This window comes from Maylandia zebra, linkage group LG6, assembly GCF_041146795.1.
Source record: "Maylandia zebra isolate NMK-2024a linkage group LG6, Mzebra_GT3a, whole genome shotgun sequence".
Classification (NCBI taxonomy): domain Eukaryota; kingdom Metazoa; phylum Chordata; class Actinopteri; order Cichliformes; family Cichlidae; genus Maylandia; species Maylandia zebra.
In genome coordinates, this window is record NC_135172.1 from 41,926,060 (window position 1) to 41,952,804 (window position 26,745).

Sequence of the window (26,745 nt, forward strand, 5' to 3'; positions counted from 1 at the left end):
GTTTCCTCCTAACCAAAAAATAACTTAGAATTAATAAAATAAGTCAATGCCGAGATTGTCTCCTAGTATATAAAAAGAAAATAAACATTTTCAGACTGTCCTCCAGACCTCACCATCTAATTACAAATTTATAATAAACTCCAAATGGATAGAATAAGCACATGAAAACAGAAAGATCTGTGTCATAAAGTCTGGAATAAAATACTTGATAGCACATAGAAAACAGGCTCACCCTTGTAGCTCCACAGGATCCTTGTCCACAGCATGAGAGACCTGAACCATCTCCTTCTTCAGCTCTCCGATCTCCAACGCAAATGTGTCAATCAGCTGGAAAGAGACAGTGAGAGGCTGTGACTCTGGAGGGAGCGTGAAAAGGAGAAGAGGACGGACGAGATGTAAATGAAACATAAATTATGAAACTTAAAACTGAGCCTGAGCTAGACTGGACTGGAGAAACTGTTACTCATTTTCCGGTGTAGACCTCATTTCCTGTTGGAAGGAAACAGACACAAAGCACAGAGTGAAAAAAAAAGAGGGAAAATTTCTCCTAATCCTCCTGCAGATAACAAACTGCTGCCCAAACTGAAAATGCTGTTTCTAATTCAGACAGGAAGCCTTCAAAGAGTCATCTGTGACAGGCAGTGTTGTTTTCAGGTCGGCACAGATAAGGCTTATCACAACTGTCATTCAAATCTAGGTCTGCATTTAGTTTGGAATATTTTAGGATTCGAGCAGTGATGACATGGATGATACGGAGTCTGTTTTACAAACCTGGAAAAAAGAACAAAGAAAACAAAAACCTGCTCGGTTTATGAAATGATTGGAGACATGTAGATTTTGGTGTCCCCAACTGTAATCCCCCCAAAACATTAAAGCAGCCATGGTAACAAGTACCAGCAAAGCTAATTTGAAGCTCCAGTCTAAATGAATGGGCTTGAATGAGAAAGCCATAACTTTAACAACAAGAGAAAAACTCTAAGTTTGCAACTTGGAAGTTATACTTCCACTACAGTTATTACAGTTACATCACTTTGATGGTATTCTCCTGCAGATTATGCTGCCATGTTTTGTAACATGTAATTTTCATGTAATCAAATTACTTAAAGTCAGGATTTGGTTGCTTTGTAAATGTAAAATGTTCAGTTTAATGGAATAAGGTCAAATGAAAGTGACTGAACAAACCTCTCGTTTTAAATATTTCAGCTGTATTTTGCTCTTAATGTTACGAGGGTCCAGAGTCACTTCTTTGGGTGTGTGTGGGTTTCTGTGATGTGGTGTCTTAAGTGTGTTTCTGTTCCTTTCCTTAAACTCCTGAAACGAAACTGCGAGAGCTTTTGGCAGAGTCTCTGTGTCGGACTTCCTGCTTTCCTCAAAAAACAAACAAACAAACAAAAAATAAATAAATAAATAAGAACCCAGCGCAGACTGGAGACTTGCTTCTGTGACACCTTTAAAAAAGGTGAGTGGACTCGCAGACATCGCCTCGGGTGGGCGCAGTGAGTGTTTGGTGTTTACTGTACAGGTGAGCAGTGTCTGATCAGCCCTTTTTCATGACACGTGGCTTCAAAGATGGTAACAGTAACAGAATCCTCACCTCCAAGCTTCAAAAATAAAACTTTGGATCATCTGGATCAAATATGATCCATACTGGCTCCAAAAACTCAACAGTGTCAACAAGTCGGCTGAATTTTCAAAAATGTGAATTCTTCCATCTTTTAGTCTTTGAGGTCTGCTCAGATTTCCGGATGTTTATTTATGATCAATATCGAGGAAAACAGCCCAAACTGAATCAATAATGTTTCATTTGCGTACATTTAGATTTCAACTTGTTCCACTGTATTTCACCCATAGTTCATGTACGTTTTTCTCTCCAAGCTCTGACTCACTTTCACAGTAAGCTGGTAAAATCAGAGGAACCAGCAACAAAAACTGTTGCAACTTCCTTTTATTTTAAAGCAAACGTGTGCCCCTTTCACCCCACACATTATCTCTGAGTCGTCTGCATTCAGTTAAAACACACATTCTGGCAAAATTAATTCCTGTATCGGAACAACTGTGTGCAATTTACTCCAAAATGTACTGGAGCTGAAAACTGTTTGGCTGCATAAAAATGTAACTGATTTCATGTTGTCTTTTTTCACTGCAATTTCCACATTCCCTCACTGCACATTTTAGAGAACTCCCAGGGGTTCAGAGCCTCCTCGTCGTATCAGAGCAGATGTTGAAATCTGGATGCTTTTCACTGATTATCTGGGTCAAACAGTGCAAACAGGGCTGCTCCTGAAAGCCTACAGTATTTATCTTTCTGATATTCTACATTAAAATGCAACATTTAGGGAAAATATGCCAGAAGGATGTGTATCATCACAGAAACGGCACATTTGTAAAGATTTTATGAACTAGCGCGCCCATTATACATTATAACCAGCAGGAGGCATCCTTCTCCAAACATTCTTCCCTAAACTGGGCTCCAGGCCAGACCACAGCCACCACAGGACCTTCAACCCCCCCTCACAGGACTAAGTGGAGCCAGCTCTGTAAAAGCCACAGACTCCCACAGCTTTGCATCAGGTCAAAACTCTGTTACACAACACGAGCCGATCCCCAGTGATACTGCAACACCAAACAACTAATATCTCAAACCCAGAGAAGGAGCTCTCAGCCGGAGCCTGGGTGGAGACAGAGGCTGACCAAAGCTGGAGAAACAGCCAAAGATTTCATGCTTCAAAGCATCAATTTTCAATCAAGAAATGTAAGAAATGTAGAAGTAGAAGCTAGAAAATAGCAAAGTGGAAGTTTGAACAGCATGAACCTTTAATTAGCACGGGTAATCCCAGAAAGGAAAACATTTGCTCTCATGTTTCATCCTTCTAAAGAACTAACGAGCGCTCTCCCATGCTGCTGACAAAGATTACATCACTTCAGACCGCATTGTTTACAGTGTTCCTGATGACAGATCCAGTTGAAATTCAAGCCACTAAACCAACTCAGAGACAAAAACAAAGCTGGCAGCTCCCTCTGCCAGAGCGCCAGCGTCACATGGATGAGCGTTAAGTTGTTTCAGGTGTGTAGTGTTACCTGACATCATCAGCTGTAATGTAATGTAATTATCTGAGTTTGTATTAGCCAAAAGATAACATGGGAGGGAGTAAAATACACCATATGTTTGTTGTTGGAAACAGTTTCCAGTTATAATGCACAAAATGTTTTAAGGCTAGTGGGAATCACATAATAAAGTTGGAATTTGTCAGGCTGGTGTTGGACAGTACCAGGTTAAAAGTTTCCCCTTCGTCTTTGTAGTTAAAGCCAGAGTCCAGTCAAGTCGTAGAGCATACGTGAGCGTGGCATCAGTCTGCTTATCCTAATGTCACCTTCTAGCCTTTAAAACGGTTTCCATGTTACAGAATCATACATGAACTTTTTTTCTCTGCAGAGCCTCATATCCTGAGTTTATCCAGTGACGGAAAGAAGGAGAAACATTAGTTATTACATATTGTTGAGACAGGCACTGAATTATATGAATGCGAAAGTAGAAAGTGAGCCAGAAGAGCAGACATGGGAAATTCCTGACCGATAAAACGAAGGTCAGTGAGCACGAGCGCTGCTGAGTGACTGGATCTGGGCAGAGAACTCTAACGATGATACCCACACAGGCCTTATGTCACACTGATGACCTTTAGAGAAAAACCACCCACATCCATAAAAAAGCACTCACTGATTTATACAGAGCTTTATAAACAGGGTTTATTTTCATTCATTATAGTTTATTCTTAACAGCACAGGTATGCAGAGCAAAGGCAGACTGAAGCGCTCAAACACAGCTCCTTCAGCAATGCACGTGTGTGTGTGTGCATGCGTAGACGTAATTGATTCACTGCATGAGCTGCTGTTAAAGCCATGGATGGAGTCAACGGGAAACTATGTGTTTGGTTTTGACACACAGACGCGTACAGAGCGCTTTCACAGGGTTATTAAAGATGGAAAAAGCTGCAAAGGAAATTAAAAGTGTGACTTTGTTTCTGAGTTGCTGGTCTGGTCTAAAGACGTCTCTTTTACTTTCAAAGGGGTTTTACTCATTCCTCTGTACAGGGCACTGATATATCATACAGATAAACTGAGCTGATGCAATCACTTCAGGGCTAGTGGGCATAATACACATAATAAGGATTTGTTACATCACTAACAAATCTTTGTTTTCTTTTTTTAAAAGCCCACATTTTACAAAGCCAGAAATGAGACCATCCTCACTGCCCTCTGGGAGAAACTGCCCAGAACAGAAAAGAGCTTCAAGTGTTATTCTTAGTAGGCTTTCAGGGGTGCAGAATTAAAGTATAAGCACCATAATGCCAGAGAAATGTGCAACGTGTGAAGAAAAAAACAAAATCTAATAATAAAAAGTTTGCACATATAAGGCAGCTTCAGAATCAAACCATAGTGGAGAGATGACCTCGTGCATGTAAAAGATTTTACATGAAAAATCAACTTTTCATTAAAAGACTGTATATAAAAATCTCTTTTACACAACTTACTTGCCAGTAGAGGGCGCACACACACACACACACACACACACACACACACACACACACACACACACACACACACACACACACACACAGGTGGTGCTGGGAGCCTGTTGTGGTGGTGCAGAGGAGCATCACTATATCATCAGCATAGAAATGAAGGTTTGCTGCAGTGACATTTGGACCAACATTATAAACAACAGCTGTCTGAGAACACAACCCTGGTTCATGAAGCAAGGTACAAATGAATCCATCTACCTGTACGCACGTGCTCATGTCCCAGTCATACAGGTCTAGAGACTGCTCATTGACAACCACTGGTCACCAGGGAAAAGTGTGGTGCTAGAATAGCATTCCCCAACATTTTGGAACCACGGCACATATTTCACATTAGAGAAATCACACGGCACACCACAAAACTAAAATGTCACAACAAGCATATTGGTCATTTTTCTCCGTGCATCAGGTACAGAGGAATTGCTTTCTTCTGACCACTGCCCATGCTTCATCTGGATCGTAACTTTCTCCAGGACCCAGCTCAGACTGACTACCTTTTCTTTTCAAATATTTTTTTGAAAATTTTGCTATTGCTATTATCACTGTGGTCTCAAAGCTCGGCTATTATGTCATTTCTTCTTCCTCTTCTTCTGTTTTACTGGCAGTTGAGAAGCCATTTAATTAGAGCAGGTAGTTTTACTGCCCTCTAGTGGAGGAGAATGTAACTGTGTTGCCTGTTATGCTGATCACTTAGAGTACTAATCAGTACTAATCAGTACTACTCAGGTGGAACCAGATAATCTTCCACGGCACACCTATGTGCCGCAGCACAGTGGTTGGGAAACACTGCGCTAGAAGATCCTGTGGTTTCCAGTAGCTGGAAGCAAGGAAGACGTCCAGTTGTCTGCAAACGCTTGCCTAATATTCTCCAAGCTGTTGTGAAACTGTGAAAGCTGTGGCATGGATCGGCTTCAAAGTAAAAGTAAAACCTTGCCATAGCAGAGATACTCACAAAGGAACATCTTTTACTGTGAAGGTGAATGTTTCTCATGTCAGGTCTTCACTTTTTCAAGCTTTGCCACAGTTTGCAGAGTAAATGTTACAATCTTCCGTGCAAACGGACGGTTGGGGCAATCTGCTAGCCCCGAAGCAATCATAGGCTGGTTTTTAATGCTGCACCATTTTTGCAACCAATTTCACCCAGCAACAGGCAGTAACCACTCATCACCAGTTGGGAAATACACGTTTTCCCTTAACACCCCATATTTGCCAGGGAGAAGTCGCTTAATAGTATCTAGGCCTGTGTGGCTCAGGCATTAGATGAAGTTAAAGGTCAGCCTCAGAGTTAAATCAGGGTTTTATACCACAAGGTTAGGACAATCCGTTTAACACTGACCAAGGCTCACACACAAAATAAAATGTTTAGGGCACTGAAAGATGAGGAAAGACTGAGGAAATCAGAAGCAGCGAGGAAACAGATTTACTGTCATGTGTTAACTCTCGAGAAATAGATCAGGTCTTTTCATAACACAAGACTACAACAGTACATACAGGCACTGCATGAAAAGGTTTTCACATCTGAGTGACACTTGGAGCAAAAATATGCAACTGATTGCAGAAGAGAAAGAAAACAGAAGAAATTAGGAGAAGATGAAGATGAAAGGGAGAGAGAGGAGTGGACAGAGAGAGGTTTTTATGAGTCCTGTGAGTGTGTTTGTCAGGCTGCCAGGAAGAGCAGCTGGTTTTGTTCATTTCCAGAACTTCTTCGATGCATGGCAGAAAGTGGAGGAAAACTGTCAAACACACTGATCCACTTTGGTATTTCATTAGTCAACAGTCCATATTTCCTGATTATATGAAGGAAAAGTGCTTAGTCAGAATTAATAATGGTGAGAATTTAAAGTTAAGATAAAACCTCAACAGGATAAAGAAATCCCAGAGTGCATAAATCCAAACAGACTCTGATGAGTGCTTTAAAAATACTAATAAAAAAAAATCATGAAGACATTCATGAGTCTGTCTCAAAAATGGTAAGAAGAAAAAAGATTACTGAACAGGGGTCTATGAAATTATTTGTGATTGTCAATAGATAAATGTGGCCAATCAAAACTTTTTTTAAAGAAACTATATGCAAGATCCCAAGCCTGGAATCTTTCCCAAATCAAACATTCAGATATTCAAGATCATCAGAAACCAGCACCATTGCTGTCGAACAGCAGGGCGCCAGAAAAAACTGAGCTCCTGCTGGATGAAGACAGTGCAGGAGGAGAGAGGGAAGGTGTATTTGGTGGCAAACTTAAATAAAAGGGGGAAATGACAGGTAGAGGGAGAGACCTGGCTGATATATGGTTTGGCAGAGGAGGAATAGTGAGGGGACACTGGGCGAAGGATGCTGAAGATGGAGCTGCCAGGAAAAGAAAAAGACCACAGAGACGGTCCATGGATGTAGTGAAGGAGGACATGAAGGAGGCTGGTGTGACAGAGGAGGTTGCTGGGGTGAGATGGCGGCAGATCATCTGCTGTGGCAACTCGAGAGGAGGAGGAAGAAGAAGAAATGTGATAGCAGTTTAAAACACTCAGAAAAATACTTAATTATCAACAGAATAATTATGTTAGTTATGCTGAGGGGTGTGCATGATAACCAGCTGAACAGCTGCTGCCAGCGGGGAACCTTTTATGACACCAGTTTGTAGCTTAAAGCAAAAATTCTTGTTCACTTTCATGTTTTTATTCTAAACTCTACTGGGGCAGCTTTGCATAACTAAATGTTCAACATAAGCCTTCTTTATCTTCATCTCCTGTCTAAAACGAGCTGCTTTAACTCCTCCTCTTTAAGGCAACTTTCTTCTGATTGGCTGCACCAGAAGGTATGAACAGGTGGGTGGACTTTTTGTTTTCACAGCCAACATCTGTGACTATTTATCTGATATGTGTTTACACACCTCTCTGCATTTAATCATTAGTTATTATTAATCTCTGGCTCTCTTCCACAGCATGTCTCTGTCCTCACTTCCTCCCCCAAACCCAGAACCTGTCACAGCAGATGGCCCCGCCCCTCCCTGAGCCTGGTTCTGCTCTGAGGTTTCTTCTTGTAAAACAGGAGTTTTTCCTCCCCACTGTCGCCAAAGCGCTTGCTCACAGGGAGTTATATGATTGTTGGGTTTTGTCTATTTTCTTTGTATTATTGTAGGGTGTTTACCTTTCGATATAAAGCACTTTGAGGCAACCGTTGTTGTGACTTGGTGATATGTAAACAAAGTTGTATTGAATTGAATGTGTAAATAAGTTTCAAATATGAAACAGACATTCATCGTTTCCTGTCCTGATCCGTCCAATCAACCAGTTACCTCGGTTTTCACATCACCCTTAATCTAAATCATCTCAGCTACAGTTTGTTTGTTCAATTAATCCAAAAGGTAAAAAAAAAAATTGTTTAAATAGTTTCATAAAATTCAGCATCTGCCACACAAATGTGATGACTTACTTTTCTGCATGATCTTTGTTCTGCTATGTCTCCACAGAGCTGTCCAGTCCTTACCTTAAAGAAACTGCTGCTCCTGTCTGTGAGACCACAGGAAGGATTTCTGGGTTGCGAGCTGGAGGCCATGTTGTCTTCCTGTCAGCAGGACTCGGTCCTTCTTCCTTTTAGGTCAGCGTCTGCAGAGGCTGGCGCTCTGTGGGACACAAACATGTTTCACTTCAGACACTTGAGCTGTGGTGCACCCAGAGGAAATTCCAGTTTCGGCCACAGTCGGGGTTACAGTGATGCTCGTCTGCTGGGAATCTTTGATTGTCACTCTCCTCCCCTCCTCCCCTCCCCCTTTTTTATTTTGGGCTGAACTGCTGTCCTCTGATTACCTGTCTCCACCGTTTCCTCACCGTATCACATTTTCACTCTCTTCATTCCTTCATCCTGTTCTCATGTCCTCATCCCGTCATTCATAATTTATTTTCCATCCCGGACAGCCTCAGTTCCAACACAGCTGCTTTCCTTCCCCACCCATCAAAAATTAACGTCTCCAAATATGAGAAAACGTAAATGTCTGGTGGTTTTTAACTTCCATAAAGTGAAAACAGAAACAGGCCTGCACCTTCACATTTTTAAAATCTCTTTTATGGTCTTTATCTTTGTCTCTTTGTCTCTCGACCTGCCCTTCTCTGCAGCCAGGCTGAAACTATTAAGACTAGCACTTTCCTTTCCTGCAGAGGTTCATAGTCCTGGTGAATCAGGGCGATGCGCCATTTGTCCGTCAGTCTCCACATCCACTTTTATCTCCCTCAGACAGGAAGCCATTAGCCCCACCCCTCACCCCCCCACCCCATCCCTCTAACCCGACCACCACCATCACAGACTGAGGGGGAGGAAATAAAAAACCAGAGACAGTTCACAGGTTCAGGTCAGGAAAGTGACGACCAGCTCATCCACACTTCATGGTGCCTCAACGAACCCACCCTCAGTTCAATGAAATATAATACAGAACATATCCTGGTGCAACAGTTTGAATAAAACTATGAATCTTCATGTATTTGTCTGCAGTACTGCTCTGATTCAATTATATTTTTATCAGGTTTTTAAACACTGATTTATTGTATCATATTTAAATTTGTATTTTTACTGACTTTTATTTAATTTTACTTATTGAGACATTTTATTACACGAGCCTTTAACCATCCAACTGTCCATTTTCTATCACTTATCCAGGGCCGAGGTTCAGACCTCCCTCTCCTCAGCCACTTCCTCCAGTTCAGTCGGAGGAACACAGGGGCGTTCCCAGGCCAGCTCAGAGATACGATCTCTCCGGCGTGTCCCGAGTTTGCCCCAGAGCCTTCTTCTTAGGACATGCTCAGAGCGCCACACGCAGGAGGCATTGCAATCGGATGCCTAACTCAACTCCTTTCATGCAACTTTGGAGGGGGGCGGCATTTGGGATATTTTTAATCATAAAAATGTTTCCTATCATAAATTTGGGAAACTACAAGTTTACAAAAATGGACCCTTTGTGTTTCAAGGACAATAGAAAGAAGCTTTGTTTTTTTATATATTATTCCACCACAGATAACAAACCGGCAGCAGGATGATTTACTGCTGCAAAATATCCTAATGTTACATCTACAACCCAGAATCATCATTGTTGTTATGCAATAATGTTTAAAATTTGGGGGTTTTGACAGATTTTTAAATATTTATGTTTTCTTGTTTTTTAATGACATTTGTCACATTTATTATGCACGGTACATTATGTTGGAACATGTTAAGAAAAGAGTTTTTAGGTAACTTTTCAATGAATTTATGACTCTGCTGTTTATCTACAAGTGATGGAGGCTATTCCCAGCATTTACATCTGTGCAGGATGTCGTGACACTTTAGGGAGGAGCAGTTCAGGTTACAGCACAGGTTATGTTGTAAGGTTTGTGGCTACAGCGCATCTATAGATTTAATGCAGAACTATAAACTCTATTGTTACAATATTGTTACAGAAAATTTCTTCTGTATGAAATATAATGGGGTCATAAATGAGGTCATCTTAGTCACTGAAACTGTTTGGTTACTCGAGGGTTTTCTTTGGCTGCTCTAACCTGGGAATTTCCAAACTACTGGGATAAATATACTAGTGCAATGGCTCAAGTCCAAGTGCTGTGTCAGCAGCACACAGGGCAGCGCCTGTTTCATCACACTGTTTGGACAGGAGACATCTCATCCATCTTTTATATACAGTCTATATTGGAAATCAGATTTGTTTGCTAAGATGAATCAAAAAGTTTACAAGGTGATAAAACAACAGCTTAATACATGTAGCCATGAATTTAAAGATGTTACAGCAGAAAGAAAAGCATTAATCAGTTACATACAGGAAATTGCTCTGCAGGGATTATTTCTGAATCTGGCTTCTGAAGTGACGACGTTCAGATGTTCTCCGTCGTATTTCAGTGATGATGTTTGAATGCTTCAGTCAGACATGCAAAGAAGACCCTGAATCATCTCTAAGTTATGCTGCAACAGGGTTTGGCTGCTGTGGGTTTTATTACAGACAAAACAAGAATAAAATGATTCTAATGACTGAAAGTTAATACTGACTGAGCAATACTTGTTAGTTACAGCCTGAATAACCCACAGTGAAGTCAAACAAATGCTGGTTAAGCTCTAATATAAACTGTGCAGAGACTGCACCCATTTCCTGATGTTCTCTAAACAGAACCGATTGTCTGCTTCAGCCATCGTGGTTTCATTTTGACAAACGAAAGAATGTCAGGAGAAACACACATGACGTGAACTTTACTTTCTTTGTCTTCTTCTGCTGTCGATTTGGTAAAAGGTGTGATAATAGCTGACGTGCCAATGAAATCTGATAAATGTGTTTCCACAACACAAACCTCTGAGCAGCTGATGGATCACAGAGCATGCTGGGTAATGTAGGAAAACAAGATGAGCACCTCTTAACAGCTCCATCAAAAATCACCTTTTTTTTGTGAGAGCTTCCAACCTAAGAAAGAAATTATAAGACAGAGACCTGGCACTGAAACTATAATCCAGATGATTTAAAAAAAAAAAAAAAAAAGCTATTTGAAAACGTCCTTCAGGGAGGAAAATTCAGGAAATTTCTCAAGCAATACAGCAAGTAAAATTATCACCCCCAGACGATCCTCGTTCGAAAACTAACCAGAAGTGAGCCCATAAAATCACCAGAGGTGGCTCGTCTTTCCCCAGACTTCTACAAAACCACGAACCCACAGCTGTAGTTGCCGTAATGTCAGAGATTTGTTTCTAAAGTCTCCTTTTGGAGCACTACGATGAACGTTTTCACTGTTACCATCTTGGTTTCAATTATAGGGCATTAGCCAGTGAGCATACCACGGATAATCCTCTGTTTTGAAGCATACCATGACCAAGATCTACAAAATGGACCGAAATGAGTGACTGAGCCCATTAATGCAGCAGGAAAGTGTTTACAGATGTCAGGGGTTGGAATGCCGTTTTCCCAGGACCGGAAATGTTTTTCAACCACAGCTTTCGCCATCCGATGGCCTTCAGCCAGAACGCAAGTTTATTTCAAATCATTTCACTTTATTTTTTCTGTCCTGGAAGATACGTCCATGTTTTTTTTACTGTCAACTGGGCATTAAAAGAATTCATGCTAAAGGCACTCAACCATAACAATTCACCCAAACCGTAGCTTGTTACAGTCACACTGTATTCAGCTCTGTGGTGTTGAATTTTCCATCTGACTGCAGTCAGGAATGAAGCTCTGTGCCACACTGATAACAGGATCATTCACGCAACGCAAGCTACAAAACATAGTCAGCACTACTATTATAACACAACAACAGTGCAAAGGGTTAAAATTCGAGTGAAATGAAAGTGTTTAAAGTAATAAAATTCTATTTATATGGCACTTTTCAAGATAATATCAAAGAATGGTCGACAGGAAAACAGCTTAAACATCCAAGTAAAAAGTTCCTCAAAAGCAGAGTCCACAGATCTCAGGCTCGGTGGGAGAGAGTTCAAGAGTCGGAGGTCACTCTTGCAAAAGCTCCGTCTCCTTTAGGTCTCAGCCAGCAGGTCCTGGTCACATGACCTCAGGGACCTGCTGGGGATGTATGGGTGTAAAAGTTCACTGATATATGCTTCTACTCGTCCATGCAGAGTTCTAAAAGTAAGTGGAGTTTGAAGTTGACGTGAAGTCAATGCAACTGAATGAGCAACAGTGTGACATGTGAGGCCTCGCAGCAGCGCTCTGAACAACCTGCAGATGTTCCAAGGAAGTTTACCTAAGTAAACCACTAATTACAAGAATCCAGATGTGATGAAATAAAGTATGGATAACAATTTCCAGTTCACACAATAGAACTCAACTTTTAATGCTTCTTATGTGTTAACAGTGGAAGCGAACCACAGACTTCATATGATCTTACTGGACTAATATTAAAGCTGCTGTGTTGTACAGATCATCAAAGGAGTTTGTGCCTCAGATCTAATGAGTGAATTTCTTGGGTTTTGTATGTTAATTAGTCCTAATTAGCCAATATGTGTGTCTCCGCTTGGACTCCCGTTGTTAAGAAATGCAGCTTGCTAACCAAGCTTGATAGCATTAGCTAACAACATCTGGCTTCAAAAACAATAACAGCATTTAAAATACTAATGTTAAAGCTTCAGAGTGCATACAATACAATAGCAAACAGTAACTATCATCTGTTTGATGCACTCCAACACTAACCCATCCAACCATGTTCAACCTATAAAAATGGAAAATATTCATTTAATGTTTCAAACTGCTGTGAAACTGCGTGATATTTTCTCACTTCTCTTTACAGCCGGTCTGTAAATGTCTTTCCAGTGGGTTTTTATTCAAACTGTCAAAGACGGCATGAAGTGTGACTTTACTCAAACTCTCAACAGACAAACAAAAAGGCAAACAGGGTCCGTGATGCTGTCAGAACAGCAGAGCATGGCGATGGGGGGCTGCAGGCAGCTGCAGATAAGAACTCCCACACGTGGGTCATGTTATCGCTCTGAGGCAAACCAGATGATGGTGTGGGTGTATGCAGGAAACAGCCATTTGGAGGGCATTTGATTTGAAAGGTACATTTAATCAAAACAGGGCAAAGGAGTTGTTTAAAAAGGATCGACTACAGTAGAGGAAGATGATTAAGTGAGCTCTTTGTGGCTGCAGAGCAGAGCAGTGGTTGTTGGTGAGTTCAGCTGAACCCACTGGCCCAGGGAGGACCTGAAGAATCTGATCACTCACAGATTTTTAAAAGGAGGACAGAAGGGTTGGATTACTCTCATTTTTTCCATGAGCTGTTTATGAATCTCTTGTCAGTCAAACACCAAGTGGACCAACAGCCTGACCTCTAATCACAGCTTTAAGAGACTCCTGAAAATACTCAAAGTGCCAATCAGACAAATCCAGCTTCACATATAATCAGAGTGCCACAGGATTAAATCATGGTTAGAAACTGTGTCAGGCACCAGCAACGCCCAGCCAAAACTTTCCAAACGAAAGGTCAGCTGAGAAAAGCCTGGATATTTTTCCCTGTGCTGCTCCCCTTTAAATTAGTAACAGAAACACTGGATGGAGCTGAGCTGTGAGCTCCTCGGTGCAAACGCTCGGACTTTACCAGACTAGAAAGGAAGATAAAGGGGCAGAAGATGGAGCAGATAGTTTGGGAATTTCCAAATGAGATAAGGAAGAGAAGGGTAAACAAACACTAGAAACTCCCGTCAACCCAAACCAGCCTGTAACCAGTGCTTAAGATGTGGCCTCAAAGACAAAGTGCATCTAGAAGCTGGCTAGAATTGGCTTAACATGACGTGTGAAAACTGAAAAATAGCTGGCCAGCTGTGCCAAATCTGCCTACCAGCACCTCCAAAGTGCTTTAGTTATGAGTAGTTCCTATAATCAGGTGTGTATTTCATATCATATACACATATATGAAAAATGTGTTTGAAACAGGTTTGAAAGTTCTGTCATCAAAGACAAAACATCAACATAAATCCACATTATGTTGAATTTACACAAGACTTCCCTCTCTAGAAAAATACCCCAATAATTTTATTGTAGCTCAGCCAAAATTTGACATATTCATGAGATAAAAATCACAAAGAATGCATGGGAGAGAACGAGAACCCTTAATTTAAGTTAAACACATTTTGTTTTCCTTCTGTGTCTGTAGGACATAAATGTAAGACTCTTCTTCCAGAATCAGCATCTGGAGGTGTTTCTCAGCAGAAGAGGACCTCATCTCCCTAAAACACAAAGACTCACGATACAGTAATAGCAGCAGTGCATTTAACATTGTGACTGTAATGATTTTTGAATGAGCACTTTGCAGTTTTGCAGGCTTACTTATTATAGATTAAAACACACATATGGCAGCAAGCAGCTGAAGAAGCATCCTCACAGTCAAGCACGGAGAGGAAACGTCATGCTTTGGGCTGTTTTTCTGCTTAGTGTACAGGATGACTTTGCTGGATTGAGGGGCCAATAGGTCACGATACGTATGTCACATCTTGGACAAGAAGCTCCTTTCCTCACGCAGACGATGGGCCTACATACTACCACAGCAACAACAGGGAGCTAAAGAAGAAGGCCTTTCACGAAGTGGCCTAGCCAGCCTCCAGACCTCAAGCTTCAAAGTGACAAACGGCAAATAAGAAACCTGAATGATTCAGAGAGTTTGTGGTGAGTTGAGGCCCAAATCTCTCCTGAGAAGTCTGCAAACCTGACCAAGTAACATCTTACTGCTTTAAGGGTTTCTCCATCAAGTAATAAGTCATGTTTTGCATGTGATTAAATACTCATTATACTCAGTAACAAGCAAATCAAATCAAACTTTTAGGTGATTAAAATAAAATTATTTCTTTGTAGGTGAGCAAACTTACAAATTCAGCAAATATTGGAATTATTTCCCCCACTGTAGGTACTAAGATGCTGCAATGATTCATTACGATGAATGCAATCAATGTTGTTTCCTTGAAGAATAATTCTGGTCTATTCTCTATTATCAGTGGCTGTAATATTATGTACGGTAACCAATCGAGTCATGGAAATGTTTAAACACTTGAATTCCCTCAAGACAAATGAAACAAATGAGTTTGGTAGATAAATTCTGGCATTTAAATGTTCAACCAGAGACTTTTTCTTTACTTGAAATCTTTGTGAAATAACACATACAGTCAGCGCAAAGCCAAAATGGGAAAACCAGAACCCAGCGCGTTTCTGCAGGATCACAGCGGACATCAGTGAGGCTGCAATCAAAGCGCTCAGTGTTAACATCCCCAACCGGACGCTTTACTCTCACACCAACCCGAGCGGCCGTTTCCCCGTCCAGCCAGCATGACGTCACTTTCCATAAACCTGTTTGGAGTTTTCAGTTCTGCCTTGAAGGTGCGGGCAGATGTGATTTAAACAAAAACTCTGTTCTTCTAAAGCCAATGCAGACAAAAACAACATCAGCTTCATAACCCAAATCTGACAATCTGGCGAGTTATTTCTCATTTAAAAACCTTTTTGCTGAGTCATTTCCCCTGTGCAGCATGTAGAAAGGGTGCAAAGTGCCAAAAATGCAGTAAAACTAATCTCCTTAACAGATTCCAAAGAAGCTTAGATGAGGAAATTGGGAGCTTATTAGGCCTCTTCTAAAAAACATCAGCTAACTATTTGTTTAGGAAAGAAAGAGTCAGATATGCATTTAGGTGCAGACATGTTTTTGGATAGAATCACTTCCTGCAGTTGTGAAAGCGAGCTGGGACATGTTGCCACCAGATACAGAAATTCTTTCAATTTCAGGAAAACCCCCACAAAATCCAACCTGTGGATTAAACAAGTGAGGGACTGTGCGGAAATTATTGCAGGGAATAAAAGGATCACAGCTGAGGAAGGATTAATACGTTTTTCATAAAGCGAGTGAGGTAACTCATTTGGTAGAGCAAGGAAAGGTAGCTATTTTTCCATTATTTCACTATTATTATTATTATCACTGTTAGTGTATAATAAGGTGCACCGTCTGACATGTATTTACATTTTTCTCATTAGTCTAGTACGATTAGTTTGTTTTGCATGTACAGATAAAGAAGAACTTGTCTATGCATACAGTCATAGCCAACCTATCATCTGTGCTTATGGTGGTTTATGTGTTATACATTTTTTATATATAACACATCTATATGTTTTATAGATATATATATAAAACATATATATCCACATTTGTGTGTTTGTCACATTCATAAACTGTGAAGTGAAAAGGGAAGTGAAGACGACGCCTCTCACAAACATTGTTAAAATTATTTTTATGACCTTTTTTTTCAGTTGTGTCACATTTAGCAGAGCAGTAGCTGAGAATCTTCCTGAAAAGGTTAAATATCATCAACATGTTTGCTGACGGACTCGCTGCTATAAACCTGCACAAATCATCCCGTCACAGCCCTCTGGGAATGACAGCTTTGTTCTTTTTTCTATCGTTAGACATACGCACCTCACTGGAAAATGAACAGTAACATTCACAGTACAACTTCAGCTTTGAAAATGAAGCCTTTTTTAATAAGGATAAAATCTTTGCATGAAATTGTCCGCACACAGAACTTTTGTGTCAATCCCTTCTCTTGTCCTTTTCTCCTCTATGACTAAATATATCATTCTTTGTGACATATTAAACTTCAAAACCTAAAATAACGGGTTTAATGGAATCTCCTGCCAATTGTATGCAGACGATACACAGCTATGCTTTTCTGTTAAGCCCAACATCCTCAGCAGCCTCTCATGCCTCAGTGAATGATTTTCTGCCATTCTTTGTTAGACGTATCAAAGTTTCCTTCATCTCATTTATAGTAAAACTGAGGATTTTATGTTTGGCATGGACACTTTTCCCTAGGAGGTCAGTACAGTAGCTCTTGCCAGCACCATCAAATCATCTACTCAGAACCTCTGCATCATCTTTGACCAGCATCCGAATTTTGAATCTCACATCTCTCAGCTCACCCTTGTTTCCCTCATGTCAGAGATACTGCAAATACGTCAAACCTTTCAATCAGTTCCTTTCCTATTTAATCATCTGGAACTTTTCTCTGGCCTTGATTATTGTAATTCTCTCTTCACGTGTATCTCTCAGTCCTCCATAGCCTCCCATTAGTGCAGAGAGCAGCAACACGGCTGATAAGAAAACTAGCCAGTGCTCACATATCCCACTTATTTATGGATCTCTTCACTGGCACCCACTGAAATTCAGAATAATCTTTAAATTCCTGTTATTAACATATATTATATATATAACATATATACACATATTAACATATAAAGACCTAATTGCTGGAACCAACCTCTTCGATCAGCCAATCATGGTCTCATTACTGTCCCACGCTCTGATTTTAAAACCAGAGGTGATCACATTGAGTTTGTAGTGTAGCCCCCAAACCCTGGAACAACCTTCCTCAGCCTATCACGTCTGTTAATTGTTTTAAACCAAGTTTTTATTTACGCTGTGAAGCTCTTTCTAGCTCTGTGTTTTCCAAAGTGCCGTAGAAATAAAATTATTCTTTGTATTAAAACTTGCCGCTCACCACAACACCCATTAAATCATCTGGCCTTGGTCAGAAAGCTTTTTTTTACGTTTAAACCCTGCTAGCCTGGCACTGGGGACAAAGAGATTTACTATATTTCAGAATTTGTTTTGGCCTCACAGGGGCATCAAAGGGTCAGAGTAGAAGAAAGAGTGGAAAGGTCCAAAAAGTAAAGCACCCTGAGGGGATCTTGTGTTTTTTACGACAAAGAAGAGTGTGATGGTTTCTACAGTGCCTAAAGTAAAACTTTTACGTCTGGGTTTGATCATATTTGAAAGAAAAATCCAAAGCTTTGAAGTCGCAGTTTGATTTACAGCCATGAACATGTGTTTACTTTTACCAGCAGCTTTATGCTTTCAGTTCATGATGGAAAAGCAGCTCAGCCTCATGTGAACTTTACAAAATGCTTCTGCTGTGATAAAATCAGCTTATTTTAGCGATGCCGCTGCAGAAGGAAGCGAAAAGGCGCCCCGTGTAAACAAAGTGCGCAGAATAAACAGACTTTAGCGCATGTGTCGCTGTTCCTCTGCAGCACGGGAGGAAAACTCCCGTCACCCGTGTCTGCAAACATTTTAACATGTCCTGCGTTTCCTGAAAGTTTTAGAACTACTGCGTCCACTAACCTTACTGTGGTTGATCTAAGTCGGTGTGTTACTGCTGCTTTTGTCCATGATAAAAACCCTCCGGGATGTTTCGGTTTGTCCGACGGCACCGAGGAGCTTCTGGTCCCCCCCAGTGTCTGTCGGTTACATCCTTTAACGGAGACTTCGGGGTTAGACAGCTGAGGTGTTGGAGACACAGGGGGAGGAACAGGGGGGAGAGGAGGAGGGCGGTAATACGATGCTTCCTTCTGATTGGCTGAGACATGATTTTACCTTGAGTTTCCTTTAAACGTTGAGGAATTCATTGCGTCACATCTCGCACTGTCTTTAAGTTTTTTTTATTTAACAGTCTGCTGAAGTAAAAGTGAGGATTCAAACAGTTGAACAGACACAAAATGATTTCTGAGAAGTGATGGCCTGTCTGTTTGTTTTCTCTCCCTGCAGCACTGGTTTGGATCGTCATCATCGCCACACCAACCCTCTGCATGTGCTGCTCCACTTCTTGACCAGTATGTCCACTGTCCCTCCTCTGCACATGTCCAAATCATTTCAGCTTTGTCTCTGTTTGTCTCCAAACCCCACAGCTGGTCGTGTCCCTCTGATGTACTTCTAATTCTGTCCATCCTGCTCACTCCCAGTGAAACCTGAACATCTTCAACTAGGCCTCTTGTTTTTCATCAGTACCACTGTCTACAAATCATACATCACAGCAGGTCCCACTCCCATCTTGTAACCTTTGCTTTCACTCTTACTGCTATCCTTCTGTCTAAAATCACTTATCTTCACCCACTCCACTCTGCCTGCACTCTTCTTCACCTCTCTTGTGCACTGCTTTGGCTGGTCTTTAAACTCATCTGGGGCGGCAGCATCTCTGCTGGGGACAGGAAGAGACTGAACAGGCTGATCCGAAGGGCCAGCTCTGTTCTGGGATGCCCTCTGGACCCAGTGGAGGTGGTGAGCAGTGTTGGTCAAGTTACTTGAAAAAAGTAATCAGTAATTAATTACTGATTACTCCCCCCAAAAAGTAATCCCGTTACTTTACTGATTACTTATTTTCAAAAGTAATTAATTACTTAGTTACTTAGTTACTTTTTAAAAACACGATTTACAACCTGAAGAGGTGATAAAGCGATAGATCTTTCAGCCCAATTCTACTTTTTCTACATAATCCATCATACAAAATGTAATCAAATGGAAAAGTCTCTTTTTAAAACTTGTTTTATCAGTTTTAATCTTTTAACTTTATGCATCAAGCAAAACATTTAATTATATGCAACATTCTCTGACTTGAATAAATTAGTTTAACATTTAAACCTATTTTCTACACATTCCAGCACATAAAATAAAATATTTTTTGTGTTTTCACTCACTCTTTCAAATAGATGCAAGTAAAACACAGCAGAAAATAAATAAAGTCAAAGACTCAGCGGTCCTTTTGCTCTATTTTCACCTGTAAAGCAGGAGCAGGGTAGGCGGAGGGTTACCCTGGTGTAGGTGTGCTGCGGTCAGTTGAAGAATCCGCGCGAGTTTCTCTGTGAGTTTCCCATCACGTCGTAGCTACTCAGCACTTGCTCGGAAGTTTAGGGGTTTTTTTCGCTGTAAAAACAAGTTTTCTTCCCACGCACAGCGGACACTAATGTTTTTGTCACTTTTTATGGAATCAAACTCAAAGTAAGGTCAGTACTTCCACGCTTTAAACGCTGCACGCTCATACTCTCTCCCGCACTCGATATATGATCCATTGTTGATCTGCACACAGCTGCTGTCACCAACGTCGCACTTGCTTACGTCACTGTCATGAGACATTCTCGCAAAAAAAATCACGGTTTTAGTAACGCAGTAACGCAGCGTTCCTACGGGAAAGTAACGGTAATCTAATTACCGATTTTGCAAAAGTAATCCCTTACTTTACTCGTTACTTGAAAAAAGTAATCAGATTACAGTAACGCGTTACAAGTAACGCGTTACTGCCCATCTCTGGTGGTGAGTGACAGGAGAATGGTGGCTAAGCTGTCATCCCTGTTGGACAACATCTTCCACCCCATGCAGCAGACTGTGACAGCACTGAGCAGCTCCTTCAGTGGGAGACTGCGGCACCCACGGTGTGGGACGGAGAGATTTCGCAGGTCTTTCCTCCCCACTGCTGTCAGACTCCACAATAAAGACTTTTGCAGCTGATCAAACACACAAACCCACACATGTGCAATAAGACTGCTATATGTGCAATTCTTCTGACAAAGTTGTATTTTTGTATTTTCCTACTCAGTTGTATATAGTATTTGTATTTGTATTTTATTCTATTGTATATAGTATTTTATTGTATTGTATTGTATTTTATTGCATTCCAGTGTTTTCTAATTTCTGCTACATAACTTTGCACTTTTGCTGTAACAAAACAAATTTCCCACCTGTGGGACTAATAAAGGTCATCTTATCTTATCTTATCTTATCTTATCCTCTTCAGTGCTCCTTGCATCTTCACTGTCTTCCTCTCATTCACACACATGAATTCTGTCTTGCCTCTACTGACTTTCATTCCTCTTCTCTGCAGAGCATACCTCCACCTCTCCAGGGTCTCCTTCACCTGCTTCCTACTCTCTCTACAGACCACATCTGTGAACATCAGAGTCCACAGAGACTCCTGCCTGACCTCACCTGTCAGCCTGTTCATCATCACTGCAAACAAGAATGGGCGATCCCTGATGCAGTCCCACCCCCACCTTCAACCCATCTGTCACTCCACTGCACACCTCACCGCTGTCTTGCTGCCCTCATACATGTCCGGCATCACCCTCATATATTTCTTTGCCACTGCTGACTTCCTCATGCAGTATCACACTTCCTGTCTCAGCATCCTATCATCTACTTCCACAAAGACACAGCGAGGCTCCTTCTGACCTGCTCCGTATTTCTCCATCAACACTCTCAAAGCAAACGTCATGTTTGTCGGAATCTTTCCCAACATGAAGCCTCGATTCAGTAACTCCCATATCATCCCACTCTCTGAGTCGCACTGGATGATAAAGCTAATCAGATAAATGTTAAACACATGCATGTTGGTGAATTTCTCAGGAACTTCTGTTTAATTCAAGGTGGAGTGAACTGCTTTGGTTTTTCCCTTTTATGAACTGAAAAACGAAACGCCTGTGGCTCAGGATGTAGAGTGGGTCGGTGGTTTGATTCCCGTCTCCTCCAGTTTGTGTGTTGAAATAAATCGGAGGAAGCCGCTGCACTGAATCGCCTTTGAAACCTTTTGAATACAAGCGCGCTCACATTCACAGGTGTACACACGGGTGCTCACAGACACAAACTTTTTTGGCTCCTACCTCAAAGCACACTGTGCGCTGTCGATCCTACATGCTGCACAATAACGTTTAATATTTAGTATTTACTGTTATATTCACATAGATCATCGCGATGATGTTGTTTATTATATTGTCCCTTATGTAACATCTGAAAATAAAATTAAATAAACAATAAAAACAAAGGTCAATCAAATGGATCAATACGACAAGGCCGGGATGGTCCACTTGGTAAAGTAAATCCATTGGGCATCTTTCTTGGCCTTTAGACAATAATTCTGATGGCAAAAGAACCAAACGGGACAGGCGGGGGACAGTTTGTTTGCATTCATTTATGCGCGGCTCTCTTGAGGTCCTGCCACAGCATTTCAGTCGGGTTGATGTCTGGACTTTGACTGGGCCGTTGCAACACTTTGATTCTTTTTCAGCACGTCTGTTGGAGATTTGCTGCTGTGCTTGGGATCACTGTCCTCTTTCAAGTAACAATCTGAGCTGAGCTTCAGCCGTCGATCAGACTCTAGAATACTTTGGCATACAGAAGAGTTCACGGTCAACAACAGGTCGTGTGGCAGCAAAACAAACCTGAAACATCCCCCCTCCACCGTCACGTTGACCGTTGGTATGAGGTGTAGGTGCTGATATGCTGTGTTTGGAGTTCCCCAGATGTGATGCTTTGCATTACAGCCAAACGTCTGTCAGAAGGACGTTGTTACAGAACTGTGGCCGTACTGCCATCTTCTTTTTAGAGAGGTTTTTTCCTGCAACGCTTACAAACAGCCGATGCTTGTTCAGTCTTTTTCTGATTACTTTAATGCTTAACATGCTAACCGAGGCCTGTAGAGCCTGAGATGTAGCACTTGAATTTTTGCAGTTCCTTTGAGCATTGCACGGCCTGACTTTGGGATGAATTGGTCGTCATGTTCGATCAAAGCTTGAGGCATTGTGTTAATACACACCTCAATTCTACCCTCTCGTTTCCCGAAGCAGTAAGGCTGTGTGTAGTTTTCCATTGGATTCCTTAGAAAACTTTTTGCACAGGTCCTGTTTAAAGATGACTCCACGATGACTCATAAATGCATCTGAAAACATTATGTGTATGTAAATCAATTTATTGCAAGAAGATCACTGGGAACAAGGTGAAGGTGTCCATCTGTCCCTGCCCAGAGCTCCTCATCAACAAAAATGAGGATTTACAAACAAGTTAACAGACATGAGCATAAAATGACAAGAATTAGCTGAAACTAAGTGCTGTAGGCCTACATCCTAAATACTGTATATATCTCAAATATAACTGCTCATCAGAAGTTATTCCAACACCTGCGTTTATGATAGCATATTCCTCCTGATATGTACAGCATAATCAAGACAGTGCCTTTAAGATGTTGCATTAAAATTACACACAAAATAATCAGAACTATGAAAGAGGCATGCAAAACCGAACAGTATATGTCACTACGTAGCCTACCTGAAAATATCCCCCCACACACCCAAAGCGCAGCCTCGCTGAAGGCATAGCGCAGCTCTACAGCGCCATCCTGTGACTGCAGGACGCTTTGAATTGATCAGATTCAAGAACTGAAATAAAAAGTCCACATTTTCTTTGAACACATGCTGCAACAATGTGACCATAATGTTCTAACAGTGGTGCTCAAATACGCAGAGAAGAACAGCCACGAGCCTCAAATACAAGAGACGGCACAGTAATTGAAGCACTGTTGTGAAAGTTCAAAGTCTGGTGTTTTTCCTGAAAAGAAATCCGTTACATCTGCATCTCATCCCTAATTTAACACGTGAGGGCGACATATCAGAACATGTGAGAGGTTTGTAAAGGCTGACATTTCCATCCTTTGTCTCCAAATCCACTGTGTTTAAACTAATATAAATGCAACATTTCCAAACTATACAAAACTTATAAATTATAAAGTTCTATTCTTAAATATAAACAACATCAAGTCAGTTTCCAGTACTTAGATTATATATTAGGTACAGTACATTGTACACAGCTTCCACTGAAATCACTGTACACGATCCAAAAGGCTGAAACTGGAGGTCAGACGTGATCTTCGAATAAATTAATTCATAAATAAATCACGATTACGTCTTCCCAGTTACATCCTCGGCATGCTTTGCATCTGCTCCAGATTGTGGCACGCGCTCACTCACGCACACACACACACAAACACGCTGTGCATTCAACTCTTAAGTCCAAATCTACAAGTTTGGCTAATCTAAAAATACTTTTGGCTTTAAGAAATAACGTTACACTCGACTGAGACTAAAAGCTAACTTTTCAATAAAGTACGAGACGTCTACCGCCTACAGGGAAGTTTAACTTCAGTAGTTACATGTTTACCTGCAGACGCTTTGCAATAGAATATTAAAAGAAATAAATCTCTAATCCATAAAGTGACGGTGCTGGATGTCAGTTCCAGGTAGATCCCTTTCATTGTGTGGGAAAATTTAAAGCCCACATCTACTCAGGTACGACAAACAAAACAAAACAGCCAAGAGCAGACTTTATGTGATAAATATCTCTGTGACAGTGCAAAGCTAGAGCTGTGGCTGTTACAGCATGCTGTGTGGGCTGGAAGGAGACATGTTGAAGCATTTTGAGCCTAAAGGAAAACACAGAATATTTCGGCTTTGCAAGACCGATCCAGTTGTGCATAAGAGGATTCCACACAAAAGCTGATAGAAGTACTTCTAATATATACACAGAAAGCCAGTTTTTGCTTAAAAATTACTTAATCGTGTGCTTTATATCCAAACTTGTAGAAAGAGTAACAAACAATCCAGCTAAAAATCGCTGACTTCTCTCTTTTCTCGCCTCAGTCAGTCAGTTACAGTAGCAGCTTGTTCACCAACAGTAGCCTAATTGTCGGCGTTAATACAGTTAAGTTCACTCCAGCCAACGTTTTGGTTCATTATACATGATTGGCAGCAATCCCGCCGCTGGCACTTTCTCTTCGCACCTCCAGAAAATAACCCCAAAACATCCGACGTCCTTCTGTCCGCCACTCGTGTGTATTGCACCAAATATAAATCATACAGAACTCTATTTTTCTATTAAGTAATAGGTAGGACTTTGTTTGGAGGTGCCATGAAACTGGAAGCCAGGTGAGGTTCCCCCATCAGCCAGAGGAAGAATTAGTAGAAGAAGAAGAAGAAGAGGAGAAGGCGGGAGGGTCAGTGGATGTCTCTGCACATGGGGAGGTTGACGAAAGTGAAAACGTTGAACTCGATGAGGACGGAGAAGGACAGAAAGATGGCGTACAAGATGAGGCAGGCCAAGCCCAGTCGCCAGTCCAGAGTCCACTTGTTCAAATGGACGCCGAGGACCTGAACGAAGAAGACACGATTAGAGACACACCGCACAAAGATAAGAAGAGTGGATGCAACTATGAAACAATTCCTGACTTAAAAGAGCTACAATGCAAAGTCTTTATTAGTTTGTCCGGACCTCCCAGGAACAGTCGGTCCAGCTCAAGTCCAGCTGTTTACTTCAGGTCATGTTTCAGTTTTAGGTATTTGCACTTCTTTGCATACTTATATACATCTGACAGCCTTCATTCAGTTTTCTGAAATTCCCGCGTTTGTCGATACGTCAAACTAGGTGTTTTATGTGGCTGCAAGTGAACTTGCTCTTCCTCTTGTCTAAATATACTAATTTCAAACCTGTGGTTGACATAGGAGTGTGTGCAACTTGTTTAAACCTCATGTCAGCCGTGCGCTGTCTTTACCCCAGGGCAGGGAAACATAAGTTAAAGCTGTGAGGGACGCCTTCATATCATTGCTCCACAAGTCTGTGCATTCAAAAATGTTAGCTGCAGAAATCTGTGACTTACTGTGAAGAATACTGAGGCCAGTAGGAGTGCCACGGAGTATATGAGTCCTCTGCTGTTAAGTTCGATCTGAAGAAACAGAGAAAGAGGCGCATTTTCACATCATTTTCACCAATGACTTTAAAATGCAGTTTTTTTGTTTTATTCTAAAGTGTAATGAGACAAATAACACCGTCTCAGTTCACGGTGATGCAGTTTGGTGACAAACAAAGTCTCATTGTTTATGAACTCATTTCTGCTCCAGCAGACGCTCCTCCAGCGGAGCAGGGAACACTCACGATGGAGCCCGTCTCGATGCAGAGCGTTTGCAGCGCCCAGGGCAGACCCAGACCCACCAGGATGTCAAACACATTACTGCCTATGGAGTTGGAGATGGCCATGTCTCCCAGACCTGAGGTGAGGAGAGAAACACTGTCAAAGTCTGTGTTCAGTCGGGAGACAAAGCGATTACGACAAGCAAAACTCTGCTGTGCGACGCTGGACTTCTTATGTGAACGTACCTTGCCGCGCCACTATGACACTAGCCATGCAGTCTGGGACGCTGGTGCCCGCTGCGAGGAAGGTGATGCCCATGATGACGTCAGGGATGCCGAGAGTAAAGCCAATCACAGTCACCTGAGAACAGACAGACATCGTCTCAAGAGACAGACTCTCTGGGAATTCCTCCTTACGCAGGGCGGTAAGATAAATGAATCAATTCTGAGAGTTTCCCTCTGTTTCTGCACTTAATCGAAGGATGTGTGTGTTTTCCATAATGACAGCTGTGTGTCAGTGTTAGAAACGACTCACTATTTATAGACATTTTTGTATCAAATCTACGAGGTTCTGGCTGGACTGTGAATGTAAATATTAATGTGAACTTTTATGTATATAGATGAAAACACATTTGTGATGTTTATCACAAACAGATTGAATGCAATTAGCGACTTGACCCCATTCAGTTCCAAACCGTGGACAGATTGTCTCCATCTCCAAGGCAATGAGGCTGAAAGTTAACTGCAGATGGCTGAAACAATTTTGGCCGTGTTGCCGTCTCCCAACCAGTGTTTTCTCTAGTGTGACTGCAGCATTACATAAGTCAAAAGGATGAAATCATTTAGACGTTTCTAAAAACACAGTTTTAATAGTCTTGAAAGAAACTGTCTCCATGTTTAGAGGGAAAGGATCAGGAGGTGGTTGAGCGAGCCTGACTGGACTCACCATCCACACCATGATGTACGAGAGGCCGGCGATCCAGATGGTGGCTGTGAAGAAGGAGACCATGAACCACCTCTCCCAGCGGCGCTTGCCACAGTTGGGCACCGTGAAGAACAGAAGCAGGGACAACGGCCACATGATCAGCCACTTGAGCTTGTTACACACACCCGCTGGAATGAATAAGATGTAGTCAGGGTTTAACGTTACACGATGCTAAAATGAACATTTGCT

The 26,745-nt window shown here is 41.5% G+C and overlaps 2 protein-coding genes across 4 annotated transcripts in view; both read right to left on the reverse strand.

Annotated features, from left to right (window-relative positions):
* LOC101480523 (ras and Rab interactor 2) overlaps positions 1 to 18,336 on the reverse strand; it is a 39,734-nt gene extending 21,398 nt beyond the window's left edge. The window contains exons 1-3 of one of the 3 annotated variants that reach the window (XM_004538708.3): positions 18,195 to 18,336; positions 8,056 to 8,191; positions 233 to 327 (exon numbers count right to left, since the gene is read on the reverse strand). In XM_004538708.3, coding sequence (XP_004538765.1) covers positions 233 to 327; positions 8,056 to 8,124 — 164 coding nt within the window. In that variant the 5' untranslated portion in view covers positions 8,125 to 8,191; positions 18,195 to 18,336. Of the gene's footprint in view, positions 1 to 232; positions 957 to 8,055; positions 8,192 to 18,194 lie in introns of those variants that run through there. The other 2 variants (XM_024802796.2, XM_024802797.2) reach the window with 2 other exon arrangements.
* Positions 18,337 to 22,574: 4,238 nt separating this feature from the next.
* LOC101480231 (sodium/potassium/calcium exchanger 3) overlaps positions 22,575 to 26,745 on the reverse strand; it is a 59,654-nt gene continuing 55,483 nt past the window's right edge. Inside the window, exons 13-17 of the mRNA XM_004538707.5 lie at positions 26,518 to 26,684; positions 25,818 to 25,932; positions 25,596 to 25,708; positions 25,321 to 25,386; positions 22,575 to 24,814 (exon numbers count right to left, since the gene is read on the reverse strand). Of these exons, the coding sequence (XP_004538764.1) occupies positions 24,662 to 24,814; positions 25,321 to 25,386; positions 25,596 to 25,708; positions 25,818 to 25,932; positions 26,518 to 26,684 (614 nt within the window). The 3' untranslated portion in view covers positions 22,575 to 24,661. The remainder of the gene's footprint in view (positions 24,815 to 25,320; positions 25,387 to 25,595; positions 25,709 to 25,817; positions 25,933 to 26,517; positions 26,685 to 26,745) is intronic.